Source organism: Lepidochelys olivacea, assembly GCF_965140295.1.
Source record: "Lepidochelys olivacea isolate rLepOli2 genome assembly, chromosome: 6".
NCBI lineage: Eukaryota > Metazoa > Chordata > Testudines > Cheloniidae > Lepidochelys > Lepidochelys olivacea.
In genome coordinates, this window is record NC_140416.1 from 23910591 (window position 1) to 23935377 (window position 24787).

At 42.9% G+C, this 24787-nt stretch overlaps 2 protein-coding genes across 10 annotated transcripts in view; both read right to left on the bottom strand.

The window, feature by feature from the left end:
• Positions 1-947: 947 nt before the first annotated feature.
• Positions 948-14921, bottom strand: LOC311521637 (tumor necrosis factor receptor superfamily member 10B-like). Of its 2 annotated transcripts, none has more exons than XM_084630034.1 (10): positions 14769-14921; positions 12700-12805; positions 11060-11191; positions 10721-10832; positions 9990-10063; positions 9207-9326; positions 7688-7713; positions 5155-5484; positions 4581-4635; positions 948-2735 (listed from the first exon to the last, which is right to left on the bottom strand). In XM_084630034.1, the coding sequence occupies exons 1-10, from the start codon at positions 14805-14807 to the stop codon at positions 2437-2439; spliced, it is 1293 nt and encodes a 430-aa protein (XP_084486160.1). In that variant the 5' UTR covers positions 14808-14921; the 3' UTR covers positions 948-2436. The 2 variants fall into 2 exon arrangements, with proteins under 2 accessions (XP_084486160.1, XP_084486161.1); XM_084630035.1 differs by lacking the exon at positions 14769-14921 and adding an exon at positions 13786-14058.
• Positions 14922-19133: 4212 nt separating this feature from the next.
• Positions 19134-24787, bottom strand: part of OSBPL5 (oxysterol binding protein like 5) — a 219433-nt gene continuing 213779 nt past the window's right edge. For 7 of the 8 annotated variants that reach the window (XM_084630039.1, XM_084630041.1, XM_084630036.1 and 4 more), the window contains 3 exons: positions 23804-23921; positions 22933-23035; positions 19134-20444 (listed from right to left, as the gene is read on the bottom strand). In XM_084630039.1, the coding sequence (XP_084486165.1) occupies positions 20309-20444; positions 22933-23035; positions 23804-23921 (357 nt within the window). In that variant the 3' untranslated portion in view covers positions 19134-20308. The remainder of the gene's footprint in view (positions 20445-22932; positions 23036-23803; positions 23922-24787) is intronic. The other variant, XM_084630040.1, reaches the window with a different exon arrangement.

A 24787-nucleotide genomic window follows, 5' to 3' on the forward strand; every position in this document is an offset into this window, starting at 1 on the left:
TATTACTTGAAACCACTTAAATCCTACTTTTTCATCCTTAATCACTTACTTGGGGTTCATTAATAAACAAAAGTGATTAATACCTGGGGGAGCAAACAGCCGTGCATCTCTCTCGGCGATATAGAGGGCGGACAATTTATGAATTTACCTTGTCTAAGCTTTATACAGAGTAAGGTGGATTTATTTGGGGTTTGGATCCCATTGGGAGCTGGGTATCTGAGTGCTGGAGGCAAGTAAGCTGCTGAGCAGTTTTTAGTTAAAGTCTACAGCTTTGGGGGCATGAACCAGACCAGGTTACAGCAGGCTAGCATGTCTGGCTCAAAGGGCAGGACTCTGGAGTCCCAAGCTAGTAGGGAAAACGGGCTCAGAGGTAATTCCAGCACGTCAGGTGACAGTCCCAAGGGGGTCCCTGTGACCAAACACATCTCACAAGGAATCTAGTTTAGTTTGTTTCATCTAAGAAGTGGGGATGATTCCTAGCCAACATTATTAAAATTGCTTTCCCTTCCTTATCTATACTTGTCTGCCTTGGTAATCAGATACATAGCTGGTACAGATACATTAGTGCAGCTAAAACCTTAATGCACACAGGCCTAAAAGAGGCCGTGGTAAACAAATTGTGAATTTAATCAACAAGCCACCCCTGAAGGGTGTGGGATATTATACACAATCCCATAACCACCACGAATAGTCACTAATCACTTCTTCAATTCAGTCCAAGGACAGGAAAAAGCAGACTATTAATCTGGCTAGCTCAATGTATTTAACTCCCTAAAACAGAATTGCTCCAGTACTACTAATATTATTTTAAAAAGCACAGTGCCCAATTACTAAAAAAATCTTCAAAATTAGAGAATGAGACCGAATATTTATTCATAAATGACAGCACATTTAAAAGAGTGAAAAATCTTTTAATAGCAAAATATAAAGTACATCATAATAGGTATGAAGTAGAAATTCCATTTGCATAATTTTAAGATTGGACAATAAAAATACAGCATTTAAGAGTACTGTTAAAAACAGATGTATAGGCTGTTTATTGGTAAGCTGAGCCCATTCAAACAAAGCCCAATGCAAAGTTATACATCTAGGAACAAGAAATGCAGACCATACCTACAGAATGGGGAACTGTCTCCTGGAAATCAGTGACTATGAAAAGGATTTAAAGAAACAGCTGAACATTAGCTTCCTGTGTGATGCTGTGGCAAAGGGCCAATGTAATCTTCGGATGCATAAACAGGATAGTGAGTAGAGTAGCGGGGTGATTTTACCTCTGTATACAGCACTGGTGAGACTGGAATACTGCATACAGTTCTGGTGTGCACACTTGAAAAAGGATGTTGAAAAATTGGAAAAGTTACAGAAGAGAACCACAAAAATGATTCACGGGCTAGAGAAAATGCTTTACAGTGGAAGACTTAAAGAGCTCTTTCTTCTTATCAAAAAGATGAGGTACTTGGATCAGTATCCAAGTCGCCTTCATGGGGAGAAAATACCAGGTACTAAAGGGCTCTTTCGTATTTTTCCTTTCTCTGCTAGATGAATCATGGCTAGAAGCTAAAGCTAGATAAATTCCAATCAGAAATAAGGCATAAATTCCTTACAGTGAGCGCAATTAGCCTTTGGAACAAATTATCAAGGGATGTGGTGAATTCTTCATCTCCTGATGTCTTTATTTCAAGACTGGATGCTTTTTTGGAAGATAAGCTTTAGCTGAACATAAGTTATTGGCTCAGTACAAAGGTAACTGGGTGAAATTTAATGACCTGAATTATAGAGGAGATCAAACTTGATGGTCTAATGCTCCATTCTGGCCTAAAACTCTACAAATCTCTTCATATTACAGTGTTCTCATAAGTACATTCTTCACTGCATATAAAAAATAAATTAAGATTCTGGATGTTGTTTGGTCCAGTTCATCAGTGCAGATAATAAAACGACAATATGCTTCAAAACCTTCAATGACAACAAATCACTCCATCCAGTCACTGTGAGGTTACCCTTACAGTTCTCATTTCCCAAGACATAACAGTGTTCAAAGTTTATTATATAGTTTAACATACACTTATGTTCTTTCCTCAGCTGAACATGAAAAGGGTACCCAAGTTTATTTAATGTATTACAACTCAGGACACATTCTCAGTGAACACAGCAACTTGAATCCTTGTCTCGTTTAACAAATGTCAAGTAGAGTCCTGTAAGATACATTTCTGAGACTCCGCTATTCTAGAGGACACGAGTTGCAGTGAAGATACCTGAACTCATTTCTCTATTTGTTTTACCAGTAGTTTTTATGTTGATATTTTCAAGTTTTCTTAAACCAACAATAAAAAAAAAATGGCAATATGCACTAAAGCAAGGTTGTGCATAGAAACATATCTATAGAGTTTACAGATCCTTTTGGCTTTGGTTTTTTTGTTGATAATAGTATACTCATTAGTCTTCGGCCTCTAGTATAGTTATAATATCCTTACTTATTAAATGGTTTACTATGTTTTCATGAGACCTTTTAAGTCCTATATTCCATAGGCTATCTAATAATTTAATAATGGAAGCCTCATTTCCAAATTTGTTTCTCCAAATGATTAACATCTGATAATATTGCTCTTCAATATTTGTTGGATGTTCAAAGGTTGTGTTATATATTTCATTATCTGTTAGATGAGTTCTCATAAACATGTTCCAGTTCCGTGATGGCACTTCTTTCATAAAATAATAAAAACTGTCACTTAGTGCTGGGGAAAAAAAAAAAAAGCATTGAATATTTTAAAATGACCATTTCTATAGATGCCTATGTACACTTGTATAGGTTCTCAGATAAATCCAGGTCACTTGCCATTTTACTACCTTTCCCCTTTGTAGTTTAACATTCCTTGGCACATAATTTGATTTAAGGGCTTAAATAAACCCTTGAGAGTATTTCAGCAATATACTCCATTTCCTCCCACACTGCATTGTTGGCCTATACGGTATCTGTTCAACCAGCTACTGATAAATTGGGAATACAAATAGAGAGGTATGTTTTACTTTGCATGGCAGCTATCTGTAGAAGATGAAAATCACCATTACATAGACTTCAGAAAACATCTAAACCTGAAATTTTCTTATGCTGTAATAAAATCATAACTGATTTGTTCTAAATGTAGTCATTTTATTCCTTTAATATACAATTTAGGTCTTGTCTACATAGTATGGCACTGTGCAGCAATGGGGTATGAATTCTTATGCGCACCACCGTATTGCATGGTAACTGGCCCATGTAGATACTGCTGGCACGTGCTAAAAGTTCCTTAATGTGGGTCAAATTGCACTATGTTAACGTGCATTAGGGACTTTTAGTGTGTGCCAAGGGGGTCTACATGGGCCAGTTAGTGTGAAACAGGTTCACTTTAGAACTCACACCCCTCTGGTGCACATTGCTTTACCATGTAAACAAGCCCCAAGTGTAAGACAGGAGCAGAGAGTATGATTTTAAAATCAAGTTGTACCCATATATTTTATGGAATCTGATTAGCATGACCTGAACTGTTTTACATTAAAAACAAAAACTCGTGTATACTATTGAAAGTCAATACAATAAAAAGATTCAGTTCAACAAAAGTGGTGAAGCCTGTCCTAAGTTAACACCCAAGGAACAGGTAACCAATTGGTTTCCTATTCAAAACCATCTTTTTAAAAGGTCAAAGATGTCATTATGCATACTTCAAAGTGGTCTTTTAAGATGGGAGCTTGTCTATTGAAGATGCCCTTTGTACAGATTTCACTGTAGTTTTAAGGTCCTTGTTCACTTTTGATGGCTTTCTGATCACTCTTAGCAATTAATTTTACCCACCCATCTACACAACTATCAGTATGATATAGTTTGCCAAGGTAAGACTGATATCACCAGTACCCTCCATCAGAACATGGTTTACTTCCTTCAGTGCCATACACTATACTAGTTCACTGGTATCTGATACACCCTGGCATTTTATTTGTTTGAATGGTAAAGCTGCAGTACAAAAAAAAAAAACCACAAAACACACCCCTCTGTGTCCTTACATGGCATGCTACGGATTACACTGCTGGTACATAAATGGACCTTTTACTAGAGCATGATTAGCTCTAAAAAGCTACTGTTCCTAAGGTTATTGACACACATTCATGTTGTTAAAGATCACTATTCAGAGTATATGATGGGGGTGGCCTGTGATAGCAGGAAACTGGACGCTGCGACCCAAAATGTAACTTCTAGTCCTATGTCTCATGTCCCTATGAATACATTATGCAAAAGAGATGTCCTTCTGTATAAATAGTTATTTGCTATGAAATGTATGTGGGGGGGTGCGATGAGGTTTTTTTTGTTTTGTTTTTGAAGCAGTTTTTTAGAAGTACAAAAATAATTAAAATGCAAACAACAATCTGCAGTTTAGAAGTGCTAATACAGTAAGCAGGACAAAATTTTTGTAAACATTTATACAAATATCTATTTTCTCATTCAGCTATGTACAATGAATTCAGACAGTCACATTTTGCCCAGTACTCTGCTGACTATTACCAATTTTAGATCCCTAATAAGGTGGGCTACTTGAACTACTCACCTTCTCGAGAAAGCTCTTTAACTTTTATATGAGGCCTGGCTTCAGAATCCCTGACCTGCAATATAAACACCCATGTTTATTCAAACAGAAAACATTTTTTGCTTATTTATAATCACTATCCTTGATCTGGTGATTTGATTTCACAGTATCTATAAGGTAGGTCTGAGAATTCAAAAAAGTTTCACAGAATAAACTCAAGTTCAAACACCTGAATAAAACTGCCCAGCCAGAAAATTCAGCTCTGCCACTAGCTAATAATCCCTTAACAAGAAAAGTGTCTTCCCTGTTGGTACTAAGCAGTGGAAAGAAGAGCATAGCAGTCACTTAATTAAACAATGTTTCTAGGTTGACTGGATGAGTGATGGAAATTTCTGATACCACCTCAAACAAATATCCAAATTTAAGATAATGCAAAAGCATATTTCATATCCTTTTGGGGGGTGATGGGGGTCTATTTTATTACCAATTCATTCTGCAAGCCAGGGAGCTCTAGATGTTAAAAGAAGAAGCTATTACCTTTCTTCCATGAAATTACACAACAGATTTCATGACACACTGAGCATTTCCCACTTACCGTCTGAGATACGGACATCCCACCATTTGACTGTCCAGGGTGGGAGACAAAATTGGGCTTGTCTGGACGCTTGTTTGGTGCTGAATATCCTGCAGTCCTGTGGAAAGACTCTTCCCATGAGTTGTTTTCACCATTTAGAAGTAGGCCACTTCTCTCAGAAAATGCAACACTGGTATCCTCAGGCAATTCATTTCTTAGTAGAGAATCAGGACTATTAACTGCTAAAACTGGTGGACTCTGAACAGAGTTTTGGATCTCTAAAATGGGTGCACTAGCATTAGCATTCTCCATTTCTGGTGCAAAGAAAATTTCAGTGCTATCCTCCGACTCCTGTAAGGAATAAGAGTGACTTATTAGAGAGTGCTAATTAAGAGTGCTTTATTAAAGCATACATAGCTTTGTAGGCAAGCTCTCAAGAACCTTGCAGTGCAGGGGTGGCCAACCTGTGGCTCCGGAGCCACATGCGGCTCTTCAGAAGTTAATACGCGGCTCCTTGTACTGGCACCAACTACGGGGCTGGAGCTACAGACGCCAACTTTCCAATGTGCCGGGGGGTGCTCACGGCTCAACCCCTGGCTCTGCCACAGGCCCTGCCCCCACTCCACCCCTTCCCGCCCCCTCCCCTGAGCCTGCAGTGCCCTCGCTCCTCTCCCCCCACCCCACACCTCCTGAAAACCACGAAACAGCTGATTGGGAGGTGCAGGGAGGGAGGGGGAGGCACTGATCAGCAGGGCTGCTGACATATTACTGTGGCTCTTTGGCAACGTACAGTGGTAAATTCTGGCTCCTTCTCAGGCTCAGGTTGGCCACCCCTGTTGCAGTGGAAGAACATTTCATACTTAATGCCTCATTGTGAGCAAGACATCCCACATAAAAATTCAGAAGCTACAGTGTTAACAAGTGACAAACAGGAGCAGCTTTAATCACTAGACCTTTACAGAATGGCAAAGAAGTTACATGTGAGCTTCTGTAGTTAGGCAAGGAGAGAGCCACATCTGTTGAAAATAGGATTTTTTTTATTTTTCTTTTGTTTAGGAAAAAAGGCTACAATAACTCCCTTATCACTAAACTACACTCTCCAACCACGTAACCAACCCCATGCCAAGTGGGCTGAGGGGCAGGGAGGTGAGCTAGCCACATTTGGTATTAACTCTGAAGTTTAACAATTGCATTTTAAAATGTAAATATTAACTATTTCACTGCTGATCATTTTAACAGAGAGATCTGCTCTGGGCCTGTGAGAACCTGAGCAGAATACTTCCACAGCTCTTACCACTACCCCAGTTTAACCCTCTCTCTGCATCTTTATCGTAACCTATTACTTTGCTAAGCCTTTACAGAACACACAAAATAACCCTGCAAGTTCAGAACAAAAACAATGACAAAACACAGCTGGGTGCTTAGATAGTTGAGCCACTTACGATGGACCTCAACTGTCACACACAGTTTAAAGTGACCGACTTCCCTAAGGCATCTTGCAGAATTGAGGTGGGGTTTTTTTTTTTAAATTTGTCTTAGAACAGCAGTTAATAAACAAATGCCTTTGAACTGTGTCTCTTACTTTTATTTAAGTAAAAGTCTGTATTAAAAAGGTAACTAAGACAGTCTTATCTGTGCCTTCCAATGATATCTAGTATTAAACTTTAACCCAAATATAAAAATTGAAGCTCCTTACATACCTAATGGAGAAACTGAAGATTTTGCCAAAATTCCCTACAAATTACAATTTTCCTTAAGCAGGTTGTCTTTAAGTAAGATGTGCAGTTCTTGGCATGTCAATATCACAGTGATATTTACAGCTGCAGTATTCCAAGCAGAGCAGCAAAAATGATGGGGCTATTATTTATCTGTATTGTGACAGTGTTCCAAACACCAAGCATGGATCAGGACCCCATACAGAGACTGACTCACAAGCAGAGATTAAGGGTAAAAATCTTGGTCACTTTATGAGTTCTAACAACCTCAAATGGAACTACTCGTGTAAGAACACCAGTTATATTTAAAGTGAGAGAAAGAAGCTAAGCATTTACTAATGGTTGGGTGCTGAGGGAGGATATAACTATTGATATACATTTGAAGAGTGTAAACCCCTAATATGTAAGCGGAACTATTTAAGACATTGCAAGAGGATATAACTAGAAATAATGGTATGTAGTTAATGAAATGAATGAAAAAGTTAGGTTATCAGGAAAGGCTTCCTGACAGACATATTAGAGCTCTAAAATATTCTTCCAAGGGAGGTACTGGAAGCTCCATCATATCGGGCATTTAAAACTAAACAAGACACTAAAGAATACATTATATGGTAGAGAACAATCCAACATTAATAGGAAGTGAACTAGATGACATAAAAGTTTTGGGTTTTTGTATGAAGTGAAGAAAATGTCCTAATACACAACAGCAAGCAGGGCAGAGAAAGTGACTAAAGGGGTGCATCATCTATAGTTAAACAGTTTCAATTTAATTTAAAAGAACTTTTATGCAATAAACATACAGGTAAAAGAAAAGTGGCATGTGTCCAAAGGAAACTTACCACATCTTTTTCTGCATCTTTGTTTTCTGAAACGTATGAAGAATATAAATTAAAATCTCTCTACTAAGTTACATTGTTTAAATATAGCTGAATTAGTATATTGGTTACATTGCAGAACTCTCTGACACAGATTCTCAATCTCAACCAGAAGTTTAAATGTAGGTAACCTGTAGAGCAGGCTGACAAGTTCAAGGAACTGAATGACTTCCTTCTGGCCAAATCTACTGGAGCACAAATGGTTGGGGCATACTGTACGTACTAGATAGATATTAACAGAGTTCTATTTGGGGTCTAGTTCCACCTAATAAGTCCAGCCAAATTCCACTTTCCAACAAATAAACATTATCTTTTCTGTTAATTGTAGTAATCTATTGAGATTCTATGATCTTTAAAATGTTTTAGGCCTCAGTTCCAAAAGCTAGTCAGAGACCTGGTTTACACCTGAAACTTAGGTCACCACACTAGATCACTCAAGGCTGTGAAAAACGTCATGCCCTGTGCAAAATAATTAGATCAACCAAAACTCCTGCTGTAGACACAGCTAGGATGGAAGCAGGCCCACTGACAGCAATTCCGGGCCCAAGGGCAGAACAGTCAATGGGCCTCCAAGCACACACAAGCCACGCCTGCGCGGACACGTCTGCCCGACATTTGGGCAGTGCTGCACCTGTGCTGGCTGGTGCCCAGCGAGCTGCCGGCTGTGCTGGCCAGACATGCTCTTCTGGCATGGCCAGGGCTTTCACATGCCTGCCCAGCAGGGTTGCTAACTCTCTAATTGCACAAACCCAAAGATCCTTGCCCTGCTTCCCTCCTGAAACCATGCCCCTGTACTGCCCCTTCTCCAAGGCCCTGCCCCCTGCTCACTCCATCCCCCCTCCCTCCATTGCTTGCTCTCTGCCAGCCTCACTCACTTTCACCAGGCTGTGGCAGGGGGTTGGGGTACAGGAGCAGGTGTGGGGTCAGGCTCTGGGAGGGAGTTGGGGTGCGGGCTCTAGGCTGGGGGTTGGAATGCAGGAGGGGGTGCATGCTCTGGGAGGGAGTTTGGGTGTGGGCTCTAGGCTGGGGCAGGGGTGCAGGATGGGGTGTGGAGTTGGGATCTGGGAGGGAGTTTGGGTGTGGGGTGCAGGCGCTTGGTGGGGCAGGGGTGCAAGAGGGTGTCAGTATTTCCTTGGGCGGCTCCTGAAAGCGACTGGCACACCCCCCTGGCAGTGGCTCCTAGGCAGGGGGCCCAGTGGGTCTCCATGCGCCGCTGCCCACAGGGACCGCCCCCGCAGCTCCTATTGGCCACAGTTCCCAACCAACGGGAGCTGCAGAGTCAGTGCTTGGAGTGGGGGCAGCGTGTGGCAACCCCCTCCCCAGGGACCACGGGGACATGCCAGCTCTTTCCGGAAGCAGTGCAGCAGCTCGGAGCGAGGGCGGACAGAAACCATAAGGACAACCTCAGCTTTTACTTTGTTTAGCTTTGGAAACTTGAGTCTTTGTGTATCTCAGGTTATCCATGGAAAGGAATTTTAATTACCTTTATTTGTTTTATTATAGGATATCCTTTTCTTAAGGAAAAGAAAAAGAAGGCACCCAACCACAAAAAGAACGAACATAACGATGACCCCACCAATCCAACCTGCAGCATTCGCAGTCCCTGCAAAAAAAAAAAAAGCAAGCAAGCTTGAAATACTAAAGCCACTCATAAGACAGTTGTTTTTGCAGTGTAAGAATGTTGATGCTGCAGATAAAAACGGAGACCAACACCTGTGAAATTCAGCAGTTTGTTACAGTGACACCCCTAGTCTCTGCCCCAAGAACGCCACTATCTCTCAGATATTAATACACCATTAGGGTATCTAGGTGCTGGTGTGTGTCGGTGCAAATTAAAAGCTAGTAGAAGGGCATCTACAGGCTCTACAGGGGAAAAGAAATTCAATACATTTTATATCTTTTCAGATTTATGCCACAATACAGATATTTTTCACGTTTTAATACTTAACTGAGTATTTGAAAGGCATGCTACCTATAGCTTTAAACTGTGTGAACGTGACACTTTGGAAAGGCGTGTCCACTATGTAATCCTTTCCACCAAGACAAGTCCCCTGTGCTAGTTTAAATATCACCACAAATATTGGTTGGTTACACAACTCACACTTGGAAAGTCTTTGTCTCCATCTAGCGGCTGCTAGTGTGAATTACGTGGGCTCGTCAAACACTTAACAGTAGGATTTCAAAGCCTCACTTTTATACTCTGCTTCTGAATTACCTACAGAGTCAGAAAGTCATCAGACCTCCCTTAGCATAATTTATACTGTACCTATGGGAGGATGGCCACACTCCAGGTCAACTGTAGCATTGCATTTTTGTACAATTTCTTTCCCTTCTGGGCACCTAAAATTGATGATAAAAATATAATGGTTACGCAATCAAATCTGTACTCGTGCTCACTCCTACTCTCAAGGAATAATTTATATACATGGACAGAATGTGCAAATTAAAAAAAACAAAACTGTCTTTTCTCACCAGTCACTAAGAAAGAATGCTTGAAAAACAGAAGAAAAAAGGATGCTAGAAGATTATGTGGCAGCACAGCAAAAACACAGACGCCCACGGGGAGAGATTAACGTACACAAATATTTATTCAAAGGGAAAAAATACTGAGAAGAAGTGTTAACTAATCACGTACTTAATTAGTCTCCTTCAACAGTTGGCCCCTTGTTATAAAATTCTGGGTAGCTCAACTGACATTAGCTGTCCTGACTGGTAGCCGTCCAAAGCCTATTCAAATGTAGCAGGTGAAGGAATCAGGAAATGTTTGTGTACAGGCAGAAGCCTCAAACAGGACAGCAGTACGTTCAGTTCTAGGCGCTGATCCTGCAAACACTCAGGCATAGGTTTAACTTCAAACGCACGAGCAGCCCCGTTGACTTCAATGGGATTATTCACGTGTCGAAAGGTAAACATGTGGGTAAGCATTTACAGGAGCTAGGTTCTACTTTTGACTGTACTATATGGAAGGCAACTGCCTAAATCGGATCTTATACGTACTTTGACTTGCACCTGTAACACATCTCACAGTCCTGAGTCGGACAGAAATAGCCTGGCTTGCACTGACATTCAGTATCACTCATCGAAGTGCAGGTGTTCACAGTTACTTGATCTGAGAAAAGTAAGTTAATCATATAAATTACAAATGTAATCCAGCTGAATTTGTGATTCCTTTTCTACCAAGCATCAGTTATTTAAAAAAGCATAAGTGTTTTTAAATCTATGAAAATAAGAAAGGGGATTAAGACAACAGATTTTTCTGCGGAACAAAGACCACCAAAGCTTTTGCCCAAAACAACCCAACTGTATTTACAGATCAGCCCAAGCTTTGTACTATACCTTCTTTGCACAGTTTACATCGAAGGCATTCATCTAGGCCATTTGCATGAGCAGTATAATCCTCTCCATCTGTGCAAGGGTAACAAATTCCTTCTGTATGTGGAACCTTGCAGTGTTTACTAACATAAGTGCCTGTATAAAGGGAGAAGAAGAAATTCAACACTAAAGCTGTATATCTCGGGTAGTATTAGGATACAGTTAACTGTTATTCAAGCATACTGCAACATGACTCCTTTCAGCCACTCTCCTTGCAAGGAGTGGAGCTGAATGAGATTAAGTATACACAACAAAACCAGGAAGAACACTTAGACGTCAGTGGCCAGATAACATTAGAAAAAACACATAAATAACTAGTAATAAGAGGCCAATAGGCTTGCGGGTTTTCCTCCTCTATAGATAGAGGGGAAAATGTTTTACAAAAATTCCCATCAATAATAATTCCCTGTTTTTTTGTCATTTTTCTGAAATATTCTACTAATAAAGATGCCTGTATTTTTCTTCTCCAAAAGGAAGGTTTTAGCAATAAAATAATTGTTTCAATGTTTTTCTTAGTTCTATTTGGACACGTATTCACGTCCCTATTTATTAATAAGCAGTTTGTCATAGTTCAGCACCACTAACAGTTTGCGCTCAGAACAGGCTAGGAATAGATTAGTGAAAGTGCCTCAGGTGAGACTGATGTGGTAAATAAAGTATAGGGGAGCTCATACAGCTCTAGCTAACGCTCTCTCTCTCTGAAACCAGTGCCATTAGCTCCTCACTTTGAGTGAAATCCACCCCACATGAGGCCTACACTGCACTTAAATCTTACTTGTGGCTCCACTCTTGCAGTTCATACCACATGGGTGAACTGTTGAGAGCGCTCAGATAGACCTCTGTGCCCATCTGCTATCAATTGCACAGTCAGGGCCTAAGTCCTTAAAACAGGGCTCAAGTCACATTCAAATAATGTATATGCCTTGTTCAAGGTCTCTGTGCAAAGGCAAATTTGACACTTGAGTACTAAATTCACTCACAAGGTTTAGAAAATCCACAGGGCAAACCTGATGAGATTATAACAAATTGAGGATAGAATTCGCTTAGCTTTGTGCCAAGGAGCAAAGGGCCCTATAAAGAATGAATGAATTTTACACCCATCTCCAAGATGGACATGCATATAGTTTACAAAATAAAGAAAAGTTTTGCATGTTGATTTAAAATACATAAAATTTCTGCTGACTATCGGTACCGAGTGTTTGTATCTGACAAAGCATTATTACGATTAGGTGATGCTGGGGGAATAAAACGAGTGGTCAGGGCATTGGTTCAGTTTTCAAGAGTTCAAACAAAGCTGTTTAACTTTGAACAGCTTCCTTCAGTACTGACGTAGACTCTGCCTTTTATAGCATGCCCACGTTTCTTGACCGACTGCCAAGGTCACCCAGGCACACCCTATTTAGTGGAAGGTTGGACACCATTCCGAAGTGAGCTGCACCGCTGAAGAGGAGGAGGAACAGCATAAAATGGCCCTCTCTGGCTTTTGCAAACATGTATTGTTCTCTCATTGGTTTTATCTTACAGCACAAAAACCAACCAGTACAATCATCATCTCTGAAAAACGCTTTGTTAGCCAAGTGAAGTACAGATCACTAAGTGCTTACCAGCAGGACAGTATTTACAGCAGCAGTCTTGATGCAGATATTCTCCATCACCACAGTTGTGGCTGCTGGGCTCGGCTCTACTCTCAGATATTGCTGATGATTGAACCTATGGAAAATACACTGCAATGTGTCGAATCAACAACCCCCCACCCGCCTCCATGACATTGAACATCCTGCAGCAAAAAAAAAAACCTTCAGGATCAGACTTCAAAGAGAAACTGCTGAGCTTCAGTTCATTTGTAAATTTGACACCATCAGCTCAGGATTAAACAAAGACTGTGAATGGCTCGCCAACTGCAAAAGCAGTTTCTCCTCCCTTGGTGTTCACACCTCAACTGCTAGAAGGAGGCATCATCCTCCCTGATTGAACTGACCTTGTTATCCCTAGCCTGATTCTTGCTTGCATATTTATACCTGCTTCTGGAAATTTCCACTACATGCATCTGACAAAGTGGGTATTCACCCACGAAAGTTTACGCTCCAATATGTCTGTTAGTCTATAAGGTGCCACAGGACTCTCTGCCATTCTCAGTGAGAGGCCTATGGACATATTGGGTTATTCTAAAGACTTCAACAAGAAATAGAGGAAACACAAATTCCCTCTTGCTAAGCTTTCAAGTCACAAGTAACTGCAACAGTTCAGTAAGGGTAAAACAGCATGATAGGGGCATGAGCAATTTAAAAAAAAACAAAACCACCACCAAAACCCATCACACTATAATCTCAAGGTGGGCTTTGTTTTTGCAAGAATGCTTAAAGATTTTTTATTTTTCTTTTAAGATAAGGCCTGTTCCCTTTCCAGCGTATAAAGGAAGCCTGAAAGGAGTTTTGGGGTTTTAAGATTTTCTCCCCTCCCACAACTGTGGAAGAGTCAGGAATATCAAGTTTGGTCTTTCTTGATTTTGCAGAAGGACCCACAGGGAAGGCTTGAGAGCAGGTCGATTGTGTGATCTAGTACCTCAGCAGAAGGAGCAACAGTGTTAACTCAAGTTAAATAAATGTTAAAACAAACGAACAAAAGCAACATGAAAGTGTTTGATGGTGTGACTAGAACTCCACATCTCTTTCACTATTAGCTCTCATTACCATTGCTTTAGTTCCGCAGTCTTCCAGCCTACCAAGGACCTCAATTTCCAGTATGAAAAAACAAGAGGGAAAAAAAAGTATCACAACTTTCACACAACATACAGAAGCAAAAAGGGGCAACCCCCCCCAACTTCCCTCTCTTTACAGGTGACCTATAATACTTCTCCCTGCCTTTTTGTACTAAATATACAGTACACCCACATCTCAGGCCCATAACACACACTCAGAAACTGGATCCCTAGCAAAAGAAAAACTGCTACTAAATAAAATAAATAATAAATACACACTTCGGTTGTTTCATCTCCACTGATTAGCAATCAAGCCAGCTCCAGACACACCTTTGCTCTGATGCAGAAAAAAAACGAAAACTTTGATATTCTCTCCTAATCCCCTATAAAACCAAGCCCACGTGCCTCATGACTAAGGTTACCAACCAATACTCCAGAATAGTCCTGGAATCTCCAGAAATTAATGATTCATCTTTAGTTACAGATTAGGTCATGTGATGAAACCTCGGGGAAGAGGTCCAACCAAAATTGGCCACCCTCCTTACGGCTCAGAGCCGCATTTCAGGGGGTTAGTGTCTGTTGTTTGAAAAGTTTTTCTTAAAGCCAGAGAGACCCATCTCCCCCCCCCCCCCGCACCCACCCACTCCTGTCCCCCAAACGCAGGGGAGATTGCACCGGCTGCCGGGAAACACCTGGCCGCAGCGGATTCCGCCTCCCCCTCCCCCAAACCCTTTTCCGCCCCCCAAGCGGTGTCGCGCCCCCGGCGCCCAGAGACGCGCCCGGAGCCCGCAGGCAGGCGGAGGGAACGATGCCGGGAGTTCAACCAGCCCGACCGTGGGCCGAGGCAGGGCGCGGGCAGCCAGCGGGCGGGGCTGGGCGTTCCCCGGCTGCCGCCGCTTGCAGGGGCGCGGGCAGCCCCCCTGCAGTGCTCCGGTGCCCGGCGATCAGCACGGCCCGCTGCCCCCCCGCACTCACCCCCAGCAGCAGGAGCAGCAAGAAGCTCCCGGCTCCCATGGCGCGTCCCGGGGAGCGGCTCGCGGGGCCCGGAACCACAGGACCCGGCTCTCACGTCCTGGGCGGAGCCTGCGCCTCTCCGGCTGCTGCCCCTGATGTAATTAGTCACCCGAGAACCACCCCGCCGGAAGGGCGCTGAGCCAGGGCGCCGGAGGGAGCCTGTCCCGCCCGCTCCCCTTCCCCGGCTGCCGCCGCGAGCACCAGGGACCCCGGCTTCCACCCCTGCTTTTCTCTGCATAAATAAGGGAACACAGTTCTGAGTGATTTTCTTTGGCGCCCCCCCCTCCCCTTGTAACTGCATCAAACAGGCAAAATTAAGGATCCACTCGCCCCTCCCTGCTTTCCTTAATTTATAGACAGCCCCCCTCCCACTCCCTGAGCGGAGGGTCTTAACTTAAAATTGCCTTCCCTTTTTCCATTATAAGTAGCCTGGCTAATATGATGAATTCCTGGGGTAAAAACGGCACCTGGGACTACTGCTAGCCCAAGAACACACGGTGCAGGGAGCATTTTTTTTTTTCAAACATCAGAAATCCTTTTTTCTTAAACAGACCCATGAGCTAGCCTTTCTGCTGAGAAAACAGCCCAGATGAGGAGGGTGTTATATACTGAATTATACACTGCCTTTAATGAAGCCTATGGGCTTGTGTCACTGCTCATAACTATGGATAAGCCCACAACCCTATTAAGAATAGGGGCACCATCATGCTGAATGCAGGTGTAGACAGATGCAGTCCCTGATTCAAAACAATGATAGTGTAAGAAGCATGCTGCAGTTGGGTTAACTGGGCCACCAATGCCATGTCCACACTTAGGGAAAAGAAAAGAAAAAGTGTTAAAAGAAGATAGGACACATTTTAGTTTCACTTTAGGGTAGCTGGTTGAAATGAACATGCCTACTTTTCCCTAGTGTAGATGTGTCCAGAAATTAAGTCACAGCATTGTTGCTGAGAACTTTTCACGATGCAGAAAAAATGCCCCAAATCCAGGGTTACAGCTGCTTATAGCTGCAGTGAATTTGACCCCTGACCTTTAAGGTCAGAGCATATTCACTTAAAAAAAAATTCACCAGATACTAAATAGTAGCTACTTTTGTCAGATAGCAAGTACCAAACCTGAGAGGCAAAGATATATTGATCTCACATTACCTTGCTATGACTCATGCAACTGTGATGTCTGTGGGAGAGGCCTATCATAGAATATTAGGGTTGGAAGAGACCTCAGGAGGTCATCTAGTCCAACCTCCTGCCCAAAGCAGGACCAACACCGACTAAATCATCCCAGCCAAAGCTTTGTCAAGCCGGGCCTTAAAAACCTCTAAGGATGGAGATTCCACCACCTCCCTAGATAACCCATTCCAGTGCTTCACCCCCTCCTAGTGAAATAGTGTTTCCCAATACCCAACCTAGACCTCCCGCACGGCAACTTGAGACCATTGCTTCTTGTTCTGACCACCCACAAAACAGGGTCATTAGAGTATAGGACTCAATATGACCAGTTGTCTAAGGTACTTATATGGCTCCCATTGCTGGAGTATTGGAGCACCTCACAATTCCCCATTTTTACAACTGGAAGGGAGGAAAGAGGCTCAGTGACTTACCTAAAATCATTCAAACAATTCAAACACTTGTGGCAGAGCAGGGACTTGGAACACCAGTTTCCTAAATCCTAGATTAGTGCCCTAAACATTAGACCACCTTTCTCCTCTTCTTTGTACACTTTAATCTCCTCTTTACAAATTAAAGGCCTAATGCAACTCCCATTAAATTTAATGGGAAATGGCTCAGGCCTTAAAGCCACAAATCTTGCAAACTCTTATGCAGAGCCAACCCACAAGAGGACAGTGAGCTGTATTCTTTTAGTCCTTTTTGCACATTAATCTCAGAATTGTGTATTAAATGCCAAGCAGTTGCACTTGTACATTGCACTTGAAAACAAGGGGACTTCACAGCAGTTATTGATAGTAGGATTTGTACTGCAAAACTTTTATTATGGATGGGCGACGAGCTGCTTCCCACTTCTAAACTGCATGAGAAGATAAAAGTACACTAAAATTCCCCAATAGCACTTTTCAGTTTAAGCAATTCCTATGGACATATCAAGCAATTGTGAAGCACAGGAAAAATGGTAGGCAAGACATTGTTTCAACTGTGTCCATTTTGTCATTTAATGCGAGGGATTATCCTCTGTGAAGGTGGAATAAGTAGTGCAATATAATGCCATGGCTTTACTCTGATCATGTCTGCCTACACTGGCTAGCCCCAGAAATAGTAAAATCCTGAGATTTAAAGGTGTCTCCTCTAGTTTGCATGGAAGGGCCTTGTACTTTTACCTTCTAAGGACCTACGCTGGATGCTCACAGATGACCATGAGAAGTATTTTCCATCTATGCTATACACTAAAAATGGCTCATCTCCCATGCCTGCTTGAATGTTCCCTTTCTGATTTCCATCTACAGCAATTGCTTGTTGATTATAATCCATCTGCTGTTTTAGAAGAATGTATGGGTTGTTTTTTTTACACTGGAATAATTTTGATCCCATGTGGGGAAACAGTGATAGATTTTGGAGACTTCCACCACGCCCCACTGCTGATGTGAAATTGGGGTATGTAGGTAACATTTCATTGGCTGCACTGCAAATCTCTTTGTAAAATCCTCTACAAAATTACTGCTAATAGGACTAATAAAAATAAATAATAGGTTTTAATGGAATTCCTTGAGAGTGCATATTGTTTCTTAAAGTGGAAGAGTTCCAACAACTTCAAGCATTTGCTTACTCAGCACCTGTTAATGGCTTCCCAATCAGCACCCCTGGCCCTTTGATTCAGACTGTTCTTGACATTCTTTTCCAAAATGTATGTCATAATCCTGTCCTGAAGACATAACACTCCTGCAAAAGAGAACAGGTTTCTATCAGCACATTCTTCGCTAGTCTAATGCAAGGTCTGGAAAGGAGATAAACACAAAAATATGAAAACATAAGAAAAGGGCACAGACAGCATTGACAGACGGGAGAGACCAGACAAGTGCCTGCTGCTGAAAATGAAAAGCTTGGAGGTAGGTTGTTTGGAATGAACACTCGTTAGAAAGTGGACGCTGGAACTACACTTGTTTGTGAAGCAGGTAGGCCAAGATTTTCAAGAGTGATTAGTGACCTTGGGCGTCCAGACTGAAACATTTAGGGTATGTCTTCACTAGCAACGTTAAAGTGCTGCTGTGTAGTCACGGCAGAGCGCGGGCGGAGTAGCTACCAGCACTGGGAGAGCGGCTTCCAGCACTCATGCACTGTCTACCCTGGCACGTTACAGTGCTGAAACTTGTAGTGCTCAGGGGGGTGTTTTCACACCCCTGAGTGAGAAAGTTGCAGCTCTGCAAAGTGGCAGTGTAGAGAAGGCCTTAGAGATGCTTGATTTTTAGAAAGTGCCGAGTTCCTGCCCTCTGAAAGCTGGCCCCCCTCGTGGATATTAAGGCAAGAAGGGATCATTCTCATCAACTAGTCTGACCTCTTGTATGTCACAAGCCATAGAATTTCAGTTACCCCCTGTATTGAACCCAATAACTTGTGTTTGGCTAAAGCATACCCTCCAGAAAGGCTCTAGTCTTGATTTAAAGACCCGAAGAGATTGAGAGTCCACCACTTCCCTTAGTAATTTATTCATAACGTTAATCACTTAGAATTTGTGTATAATTTCTAATATGAATTTGTCTGACTTCAGCTTCCAGCCATTGGTTCTTGGTATGCCTTTCTCTGCTAGATGAAAGAGCCCTTTAGTACCAGGTTTCAGAGTAGCGGCCGTGTCAGTCTGTATTCGCAAAAAGAAAAGGAGTACTTGTGGCACCTTGGAGACTAACAAATTTATTTGAGCATAAGCTTTTGTGAGCTACAGCTCACTTCATCGTATTTTTTCCCTGTGAAGGCATTTTTCAAGAAAGTGCTAACTACTGTGGATCTTTAAGGTGTTTCAGCAAGACAGACATCCAAAAATCACCTGTTGCATTTGAAAAGCATGGCCTAATTTGAGAGTCAGAGAAATGTCAGATCATAGAATTTTGCTATTCCCATTCCATGCAAGATAGAGAACATCTGCCAAGCATTTCCATGAACCCCATCCATGAGCTGTTGCTCCTCCTTCAGGGAGGAAGACAACTCATTGTGTCACTCAGAACTTAGCATGGAATGCTTCTCTCTTCTGTGTACATACGCTAGCCAACTGTACATCTATTACTGTATACTATCTATTAGGAAAGCACGGCATAACTGCTACAAAATGAGAAAAATCCCAAACACAAATAATCCATCAAAGAAATGGTCATTGAAAGTTCGGTGTAATTTTATTTCAACATATCAAGCACAAACAGGTTTCCCCTAACTGGGGAACATGACAAGGAATGTAGTTAAAAATTTGGAAACATTTACATTTAAAGTTTGCCAATCTGGCACCATCACTAAGTATTTTAAGGCTGTATATATAGCAGTACTTACCACTTGGAACTACTTCAGGCCAGAAAATAAAGGCTTAGTACTGACTGCATTCTACAAAGAATATTGCAAATCTTTTAAAAAATGGTGTAAAATAGGAAGACTGTTAACAGAGTTAACAACGCAGTGGCAAAACCCTTACCCTTCCTGACCTTTAATAATAGATGTGCCTACGATCAAACACACATACTTGCTCCCTCTCCAAGGAGGCAATGGGAAATTTCAGAGGAATTCTGTACAATTCTTGTGTTATTATAATATAAAAACAGCCATATAGCCAAAAAAAAAAAAGTGACCAGGATTTATAAACAAATATGTCTGACATTTGACTCAGTGGGTCTAGTTCAGGACATTATCGGCTCTGTAACAGAATGAGGAGCTTTACTGAATGATTCCCATTTCCTAAAGGTGGCAACTTTTAGGAAATCGTGCATATTTACAATCTCTGTGCAGTGGAGTGTCATGCACATTTTCAAGTCCAACTGTGTGTGTGTCAACAGCAAGATCCAGGAGAAACCATGACCAATAACCAAGTGGTTGGATTTTTGGACCGTCTGATGTTCCCCTCCCATAACTAAATGTACCCAACAGACATCTTGAAAATGGACAATGAGAACCCTTCCCACCTCCCCCAACCCTTAGAGCTATAAAACAAAGCAATGGAACCATTCTAAAACCATGTGGTTGTTTGCCATTATTGGGGCACCAATACTGCTTGGTAATTATGGATTGCATCAGAAAATGACAAGACATAGAAAACAAATTGCACAATTAAAGCTACATTTGGCTTTAGCATTAAGGCCCGTACAGGTAAAGAGGTCCTTGAAGATGTACATGTAAAAAGGCAAATGACAATCTGAAGGAACTAAACTCTGTTGGTTCCCTGGTCCCCTTTTAGCCTGGCTCTTTCTTCCATCTCTGCTGCATTGGTTTTAAAGTGCTTGGTGCCTCGATGGGCTCCTTGCGCGAGTGTCCCCCTCCTGCAGCCAGTAACTTTTATTGCTGCCAAACGTAGTGCTTTTATTTGAAGACATAATTAATGAACAATTGACATGTAAGAAAGACGCAAATGAGAAACCAGCAGCGAGAGTCCAGGAGGAGGTTTTCGGAAGAGGCTTTCCTGTAGAAAGATTTTTTGTTCAGAGCAGTGAGGTTTCTGAAACAACAAATAATAAAAAGAAAAGGAGTACTTGTGGCACCTTAGAGACTAAACAATTTATTTGAGCATAAGCTTTCGTGAGCTACAGCTCACTTCATCGGATGCCATTTGCATGTAGGAAAGAATTTTACAGATATTCTTCCCTGCCCCTGTCCGCCCTGGACACACATGAACACTCAGCTACAGTTCCCAGTCCTGGAGATCCTACATAGGCAAGACTCCCTATGGCTTAAATTTACAAGCCTGTTTGACGAGTACAGGATTGGGCCCACGTGCTTTTCTCTTTTAACAAAGGAATAATATTAATATGTCCTTTCTCCTATCCTTTGTCTATCTTTTCTATATAGACCATCAGCTCTTTGGGACAGGGGTTGTCTCCCTATGTGCATGCACAGAACCCAGCACAATGGAGCCCCGATGTCAGTTAGGGTCTCATGGTGCTACTATAATACCAACAATTATTCTAAAAAAAGGGTTGATTCCCATGCAACAGAAACAGTAGGAACAGAATTTTCAGAAGGGCTCACCACCTGGAAAATCTGGCCCTCATTGTGGAACAGCCCAGGTCGAGCTCAGGCACCAAAATAAATGGCTGGGTTTTCCAGCGATCTCAGCATGGGCTGTTCAGGGAATCTGGCCCTCTCACAATGGGGACCGCTGGGTGCCGAGCACTTGTGAGGCTCAGTACCACCAACTGGGGCCAGGTTCCTTGAAAATCTAGCACTAGGAGTGAGAAAGGCAGCAAAGGCCAGAGTGCAGTGCAAAATTCAGGAATTGCCAACTCATTCTAAGACACTAAATTCTGGGTACTTGTGGCACCTTAGAGACTAATTCTGGGTACTTGCCAAGATTTAGTAACTCGAGGGAAGAATAGGTTTCTTGGCCTTGTCTACTGAAACAACATAATCTGCTGCACTTTATTCAAGCCTAAACAAACTCATTAGCTTTCCAAAGTCATCAGGAGGAGTACTGCCATTGGAAAAATCTTTACTAGTCTTGTCAAACAGCCTAAAATAGAATTAGCTTACCAAAGGGTGTCTGAATGGTCACTAACCCTCACACTCCTCCCTCTGAGCAGTACTTTTTGGAACCATTCTGATGGACAGAATCAGCCTTCAAAGCCAGATGGCATGAGGCTGAGAAGGGAAGGAGGGCACAAGACATCTCCTCATTCTTGCATCCCCTCCACCCACAGCCAGACAATCCCATTCCTTGGCCTCCCGTGAATGCAGGGACTGGCTCCCTGCCAGCATGTCAATGGGCACCAGCCACCCCAAACATGGGAATGAGACAGTAAGCCTATGGCCCCACCCAGAGGCACCGACTTCCCCAGTTCCCAGGTGGTGCTTGACCCCCGCTCTGCCCCGGGCCCCGCCCTTACTCCACCCCTTCCTCCAAGCTCCCACCCCAGCCCTTTCCCCATTCCACCCCCTACCCCCACCTCTTCCTGCCCCCACTCCTCCCCTCCCTCAACACCTCCTGAACACTTCTGCTGAACAGCTGATCGCAGCAGGCAGGAGGTGCTGTGGGGGAGGAGGCGCTGATCCATGAGGTGACCGGTGGGTGCTGAGCAGCTCCAGCCCCGGAGCACCCACAGAGTCAGCACCTAGGACTCCACCCACTTCTGCACCTGGAGACTCTGCTGACCTGGCTCCTATTCCTGCCCCAGTGAAGTCAATGGGAACTTTCCAATGGACTTTATTGGACCCAAGATCAACCCATGGTGCACAGGAGAATGAATGCAGCCCCCTATATGGTATGTAGCAGCAGCCATGTTTCCCCCTGCATGCCTGGGAGCTCCATTTCCTTATACTCCTGCAGGGATGGGGTGGCAGCACCCTGACCCCGAGGCAAGTCAGAGTATAAAAGCCATAATGGACCCCTGCTGAAAACATGACCATTTCAGAAGGTGTAGCTCCAGTTTGCCAGTGAAGTAACCAGGTGTGATCACCAATCTCTCAGACATGGTATTAAACAGAGACCTTATTGAAAGCATGAACTGAATCTGTCAATACCCAATTACAGGCCCTCAGGCCTCTGTTTCTCCTGCAATGACTGGGCTGTCAGAGGAGAAATAGTGAAAGCAGTGCAGTGAGATCTCTGTGCAGCTCCCTTCCTACCTGGGGTTGCAAGTCAAATGTAGGCATGTTGGGTTCCTTGACGAATAGGGCCTTCTATGGCCAGCTAGCAATCACACTTCTAGCCAGTACTCTGGTGAGCTCCCCAGATGTCTGCATCTATGCAGTAGGTTTAAGAGTTGGAAGATCTGTAATGCTCCCAGATGGGGCTAAGAGAAGATCCTCTCCATGTTTTATGTGAAGGCTTACTAAGCCTTTTCTGGATTTTAATAGGATACTTATTGTTATACCTTGAAACTGCACCCCTCTGATTTAACCAGACTCCAAAGGCTGGCTCAGAGGAGTTAAACACCAAAGGTTATTTTGGTCTTACTGAGATCATGGTGCTAACAAATGCAAATCGCTACCTGTGTATGTCCTGCTGGGCTTTCTGTAGGGATAAGACAGTCATGTGGATTTCCTTCAGGTGATTCGTTTCCTTTCCGCACCGAGTACATGGACTTTCAAAACCTGCGGCAAACCATTGAAGGGACAAACAGATTTACCACACATCTCTGGTGATTGGGAGACCTGTGACACATGCCACAAAATCCCCCAGCAAGTGAGCAGCTGTATGCAGTGAAGTACTTCAGATAAAGGACACCACTAACATGGAACTTAATGCAGAATGGAATTTTCATCATGAAAACCAAGCCCCAGAGTGAGGCTGATATGAAGTCAGACTGGTAGTACCCCCTCAGCGCACAGAACCCCTGCCCCCCAAATATCCCTAGCTTCCTCCTTTGTAGGGTGAGCGCAATTATATAGTGGTTTGCAACCCCCCCCGCCCCGCTCTCTTCATCTTCAAGGGCACCTTGCTAGCCCCTTCAACAAAACCTAACGGGGGGGGGGGGGGCGGAGGAGAAGAGTAGTGGAAAAGGAGGCCTGCTCTCTTCCTAAATCTAGTGGCACTGAGTGGTCGCAGTGCACATTTCTCTACAATGTTTCATGCCACAGAAGTGATTGATATTGCTAAGTCAGCCCTCGGGAAGCCCTCAGAGGCACAATAGCCTGTCACTGACATGTGTGTTACTACTAGGAAGGAAGGAAGGAACGGACAGAACACAGAAATAGTGAGTGAGACGTATTTCTAATACAACAATCAGTAAAACAACGTCAAAGGAAGTCAATGGGCCAGATTCGGACACCAGTAATGAGACTGGGAAGTACCTTAGCTCCTCAAAGGAATAAGGTGCTAAATTTGAGCAAAATCTGGCCCAACGTTTGCCAAGTACTTGCCATCATCGTCCGACAGTTCCTGCACAGACTCTGGTGTTGAACAGCTGCTCTCAGTGTTCTGGCTGTGGTTGGATGGTTGGTCACTGGTTTTACGACGCCTGCATTCTTTCGCAGATCTCTAAATCAATGGGCATGATTAAAAGGAACACTGTCAAAAATTTGACAACAATTTGACTAAGTGTTATCCCGTCTGGTAGGGAACATCCTCTGGAATCTAGGAGTTTGATCATGAGGGGGACTGAACACTTGCTCAGAACCTCTCAGGATCAGATCTGAAATATCTAGTTTAGAGAGAGAGAGACAGAGACACCCCCCCCCCCCAAAAAAAATTCCCAAAAGCTAAGATTTTTCAGTAACCACAAAATCCAGCAGGCCAAATTCATCCCCTGGTGTAACTTCAACAGGCTTTTACCAGGGATGAATTTGGCCTGCTGGATTTTGTGGTTCTCTTGCTGGCTCTAAATTATGCCACTAGTGTACAACAGGGATGGGCCCAGACCAATAGCCCAGATCTGGATCCAAATCTCATGAGGGAGATTTTCAAACGCACCAAAGAGATTTTAGGAGCCCAAGTCCATTAGGAGTCACAGGTACTTGTGTTCTCATTTCCCACATGCTTTCGAAAGTTCTACCCCATCTCTCTAGAACGGGAGAACCAAAGCTATATAGCCAAACACCAGGGAACACGGAGTTTGAAATCCCAATCCAAACCTAAACTTCCCCAAATTTCAGAGGTGTGCAGGCCATTATAAAAAGGCGTGAGCTATGTATCAAGATCCAGGTTCAGGATTTTGGTATGGGCTATATCTAACTCATATTTAGCACTTCTATATAGCTCTCCACATTTCAGAAGCACTTTACAAACCATAAATAACTAACAAGAACAAAGCAGGGACGTAGATATTGTTCCCTTTTACAAATGGGGAAAGTGGATAGACAGAGATTGCCAGGCTTGTCCAGAAGGAAGGAAGTGATAGAGTCAGG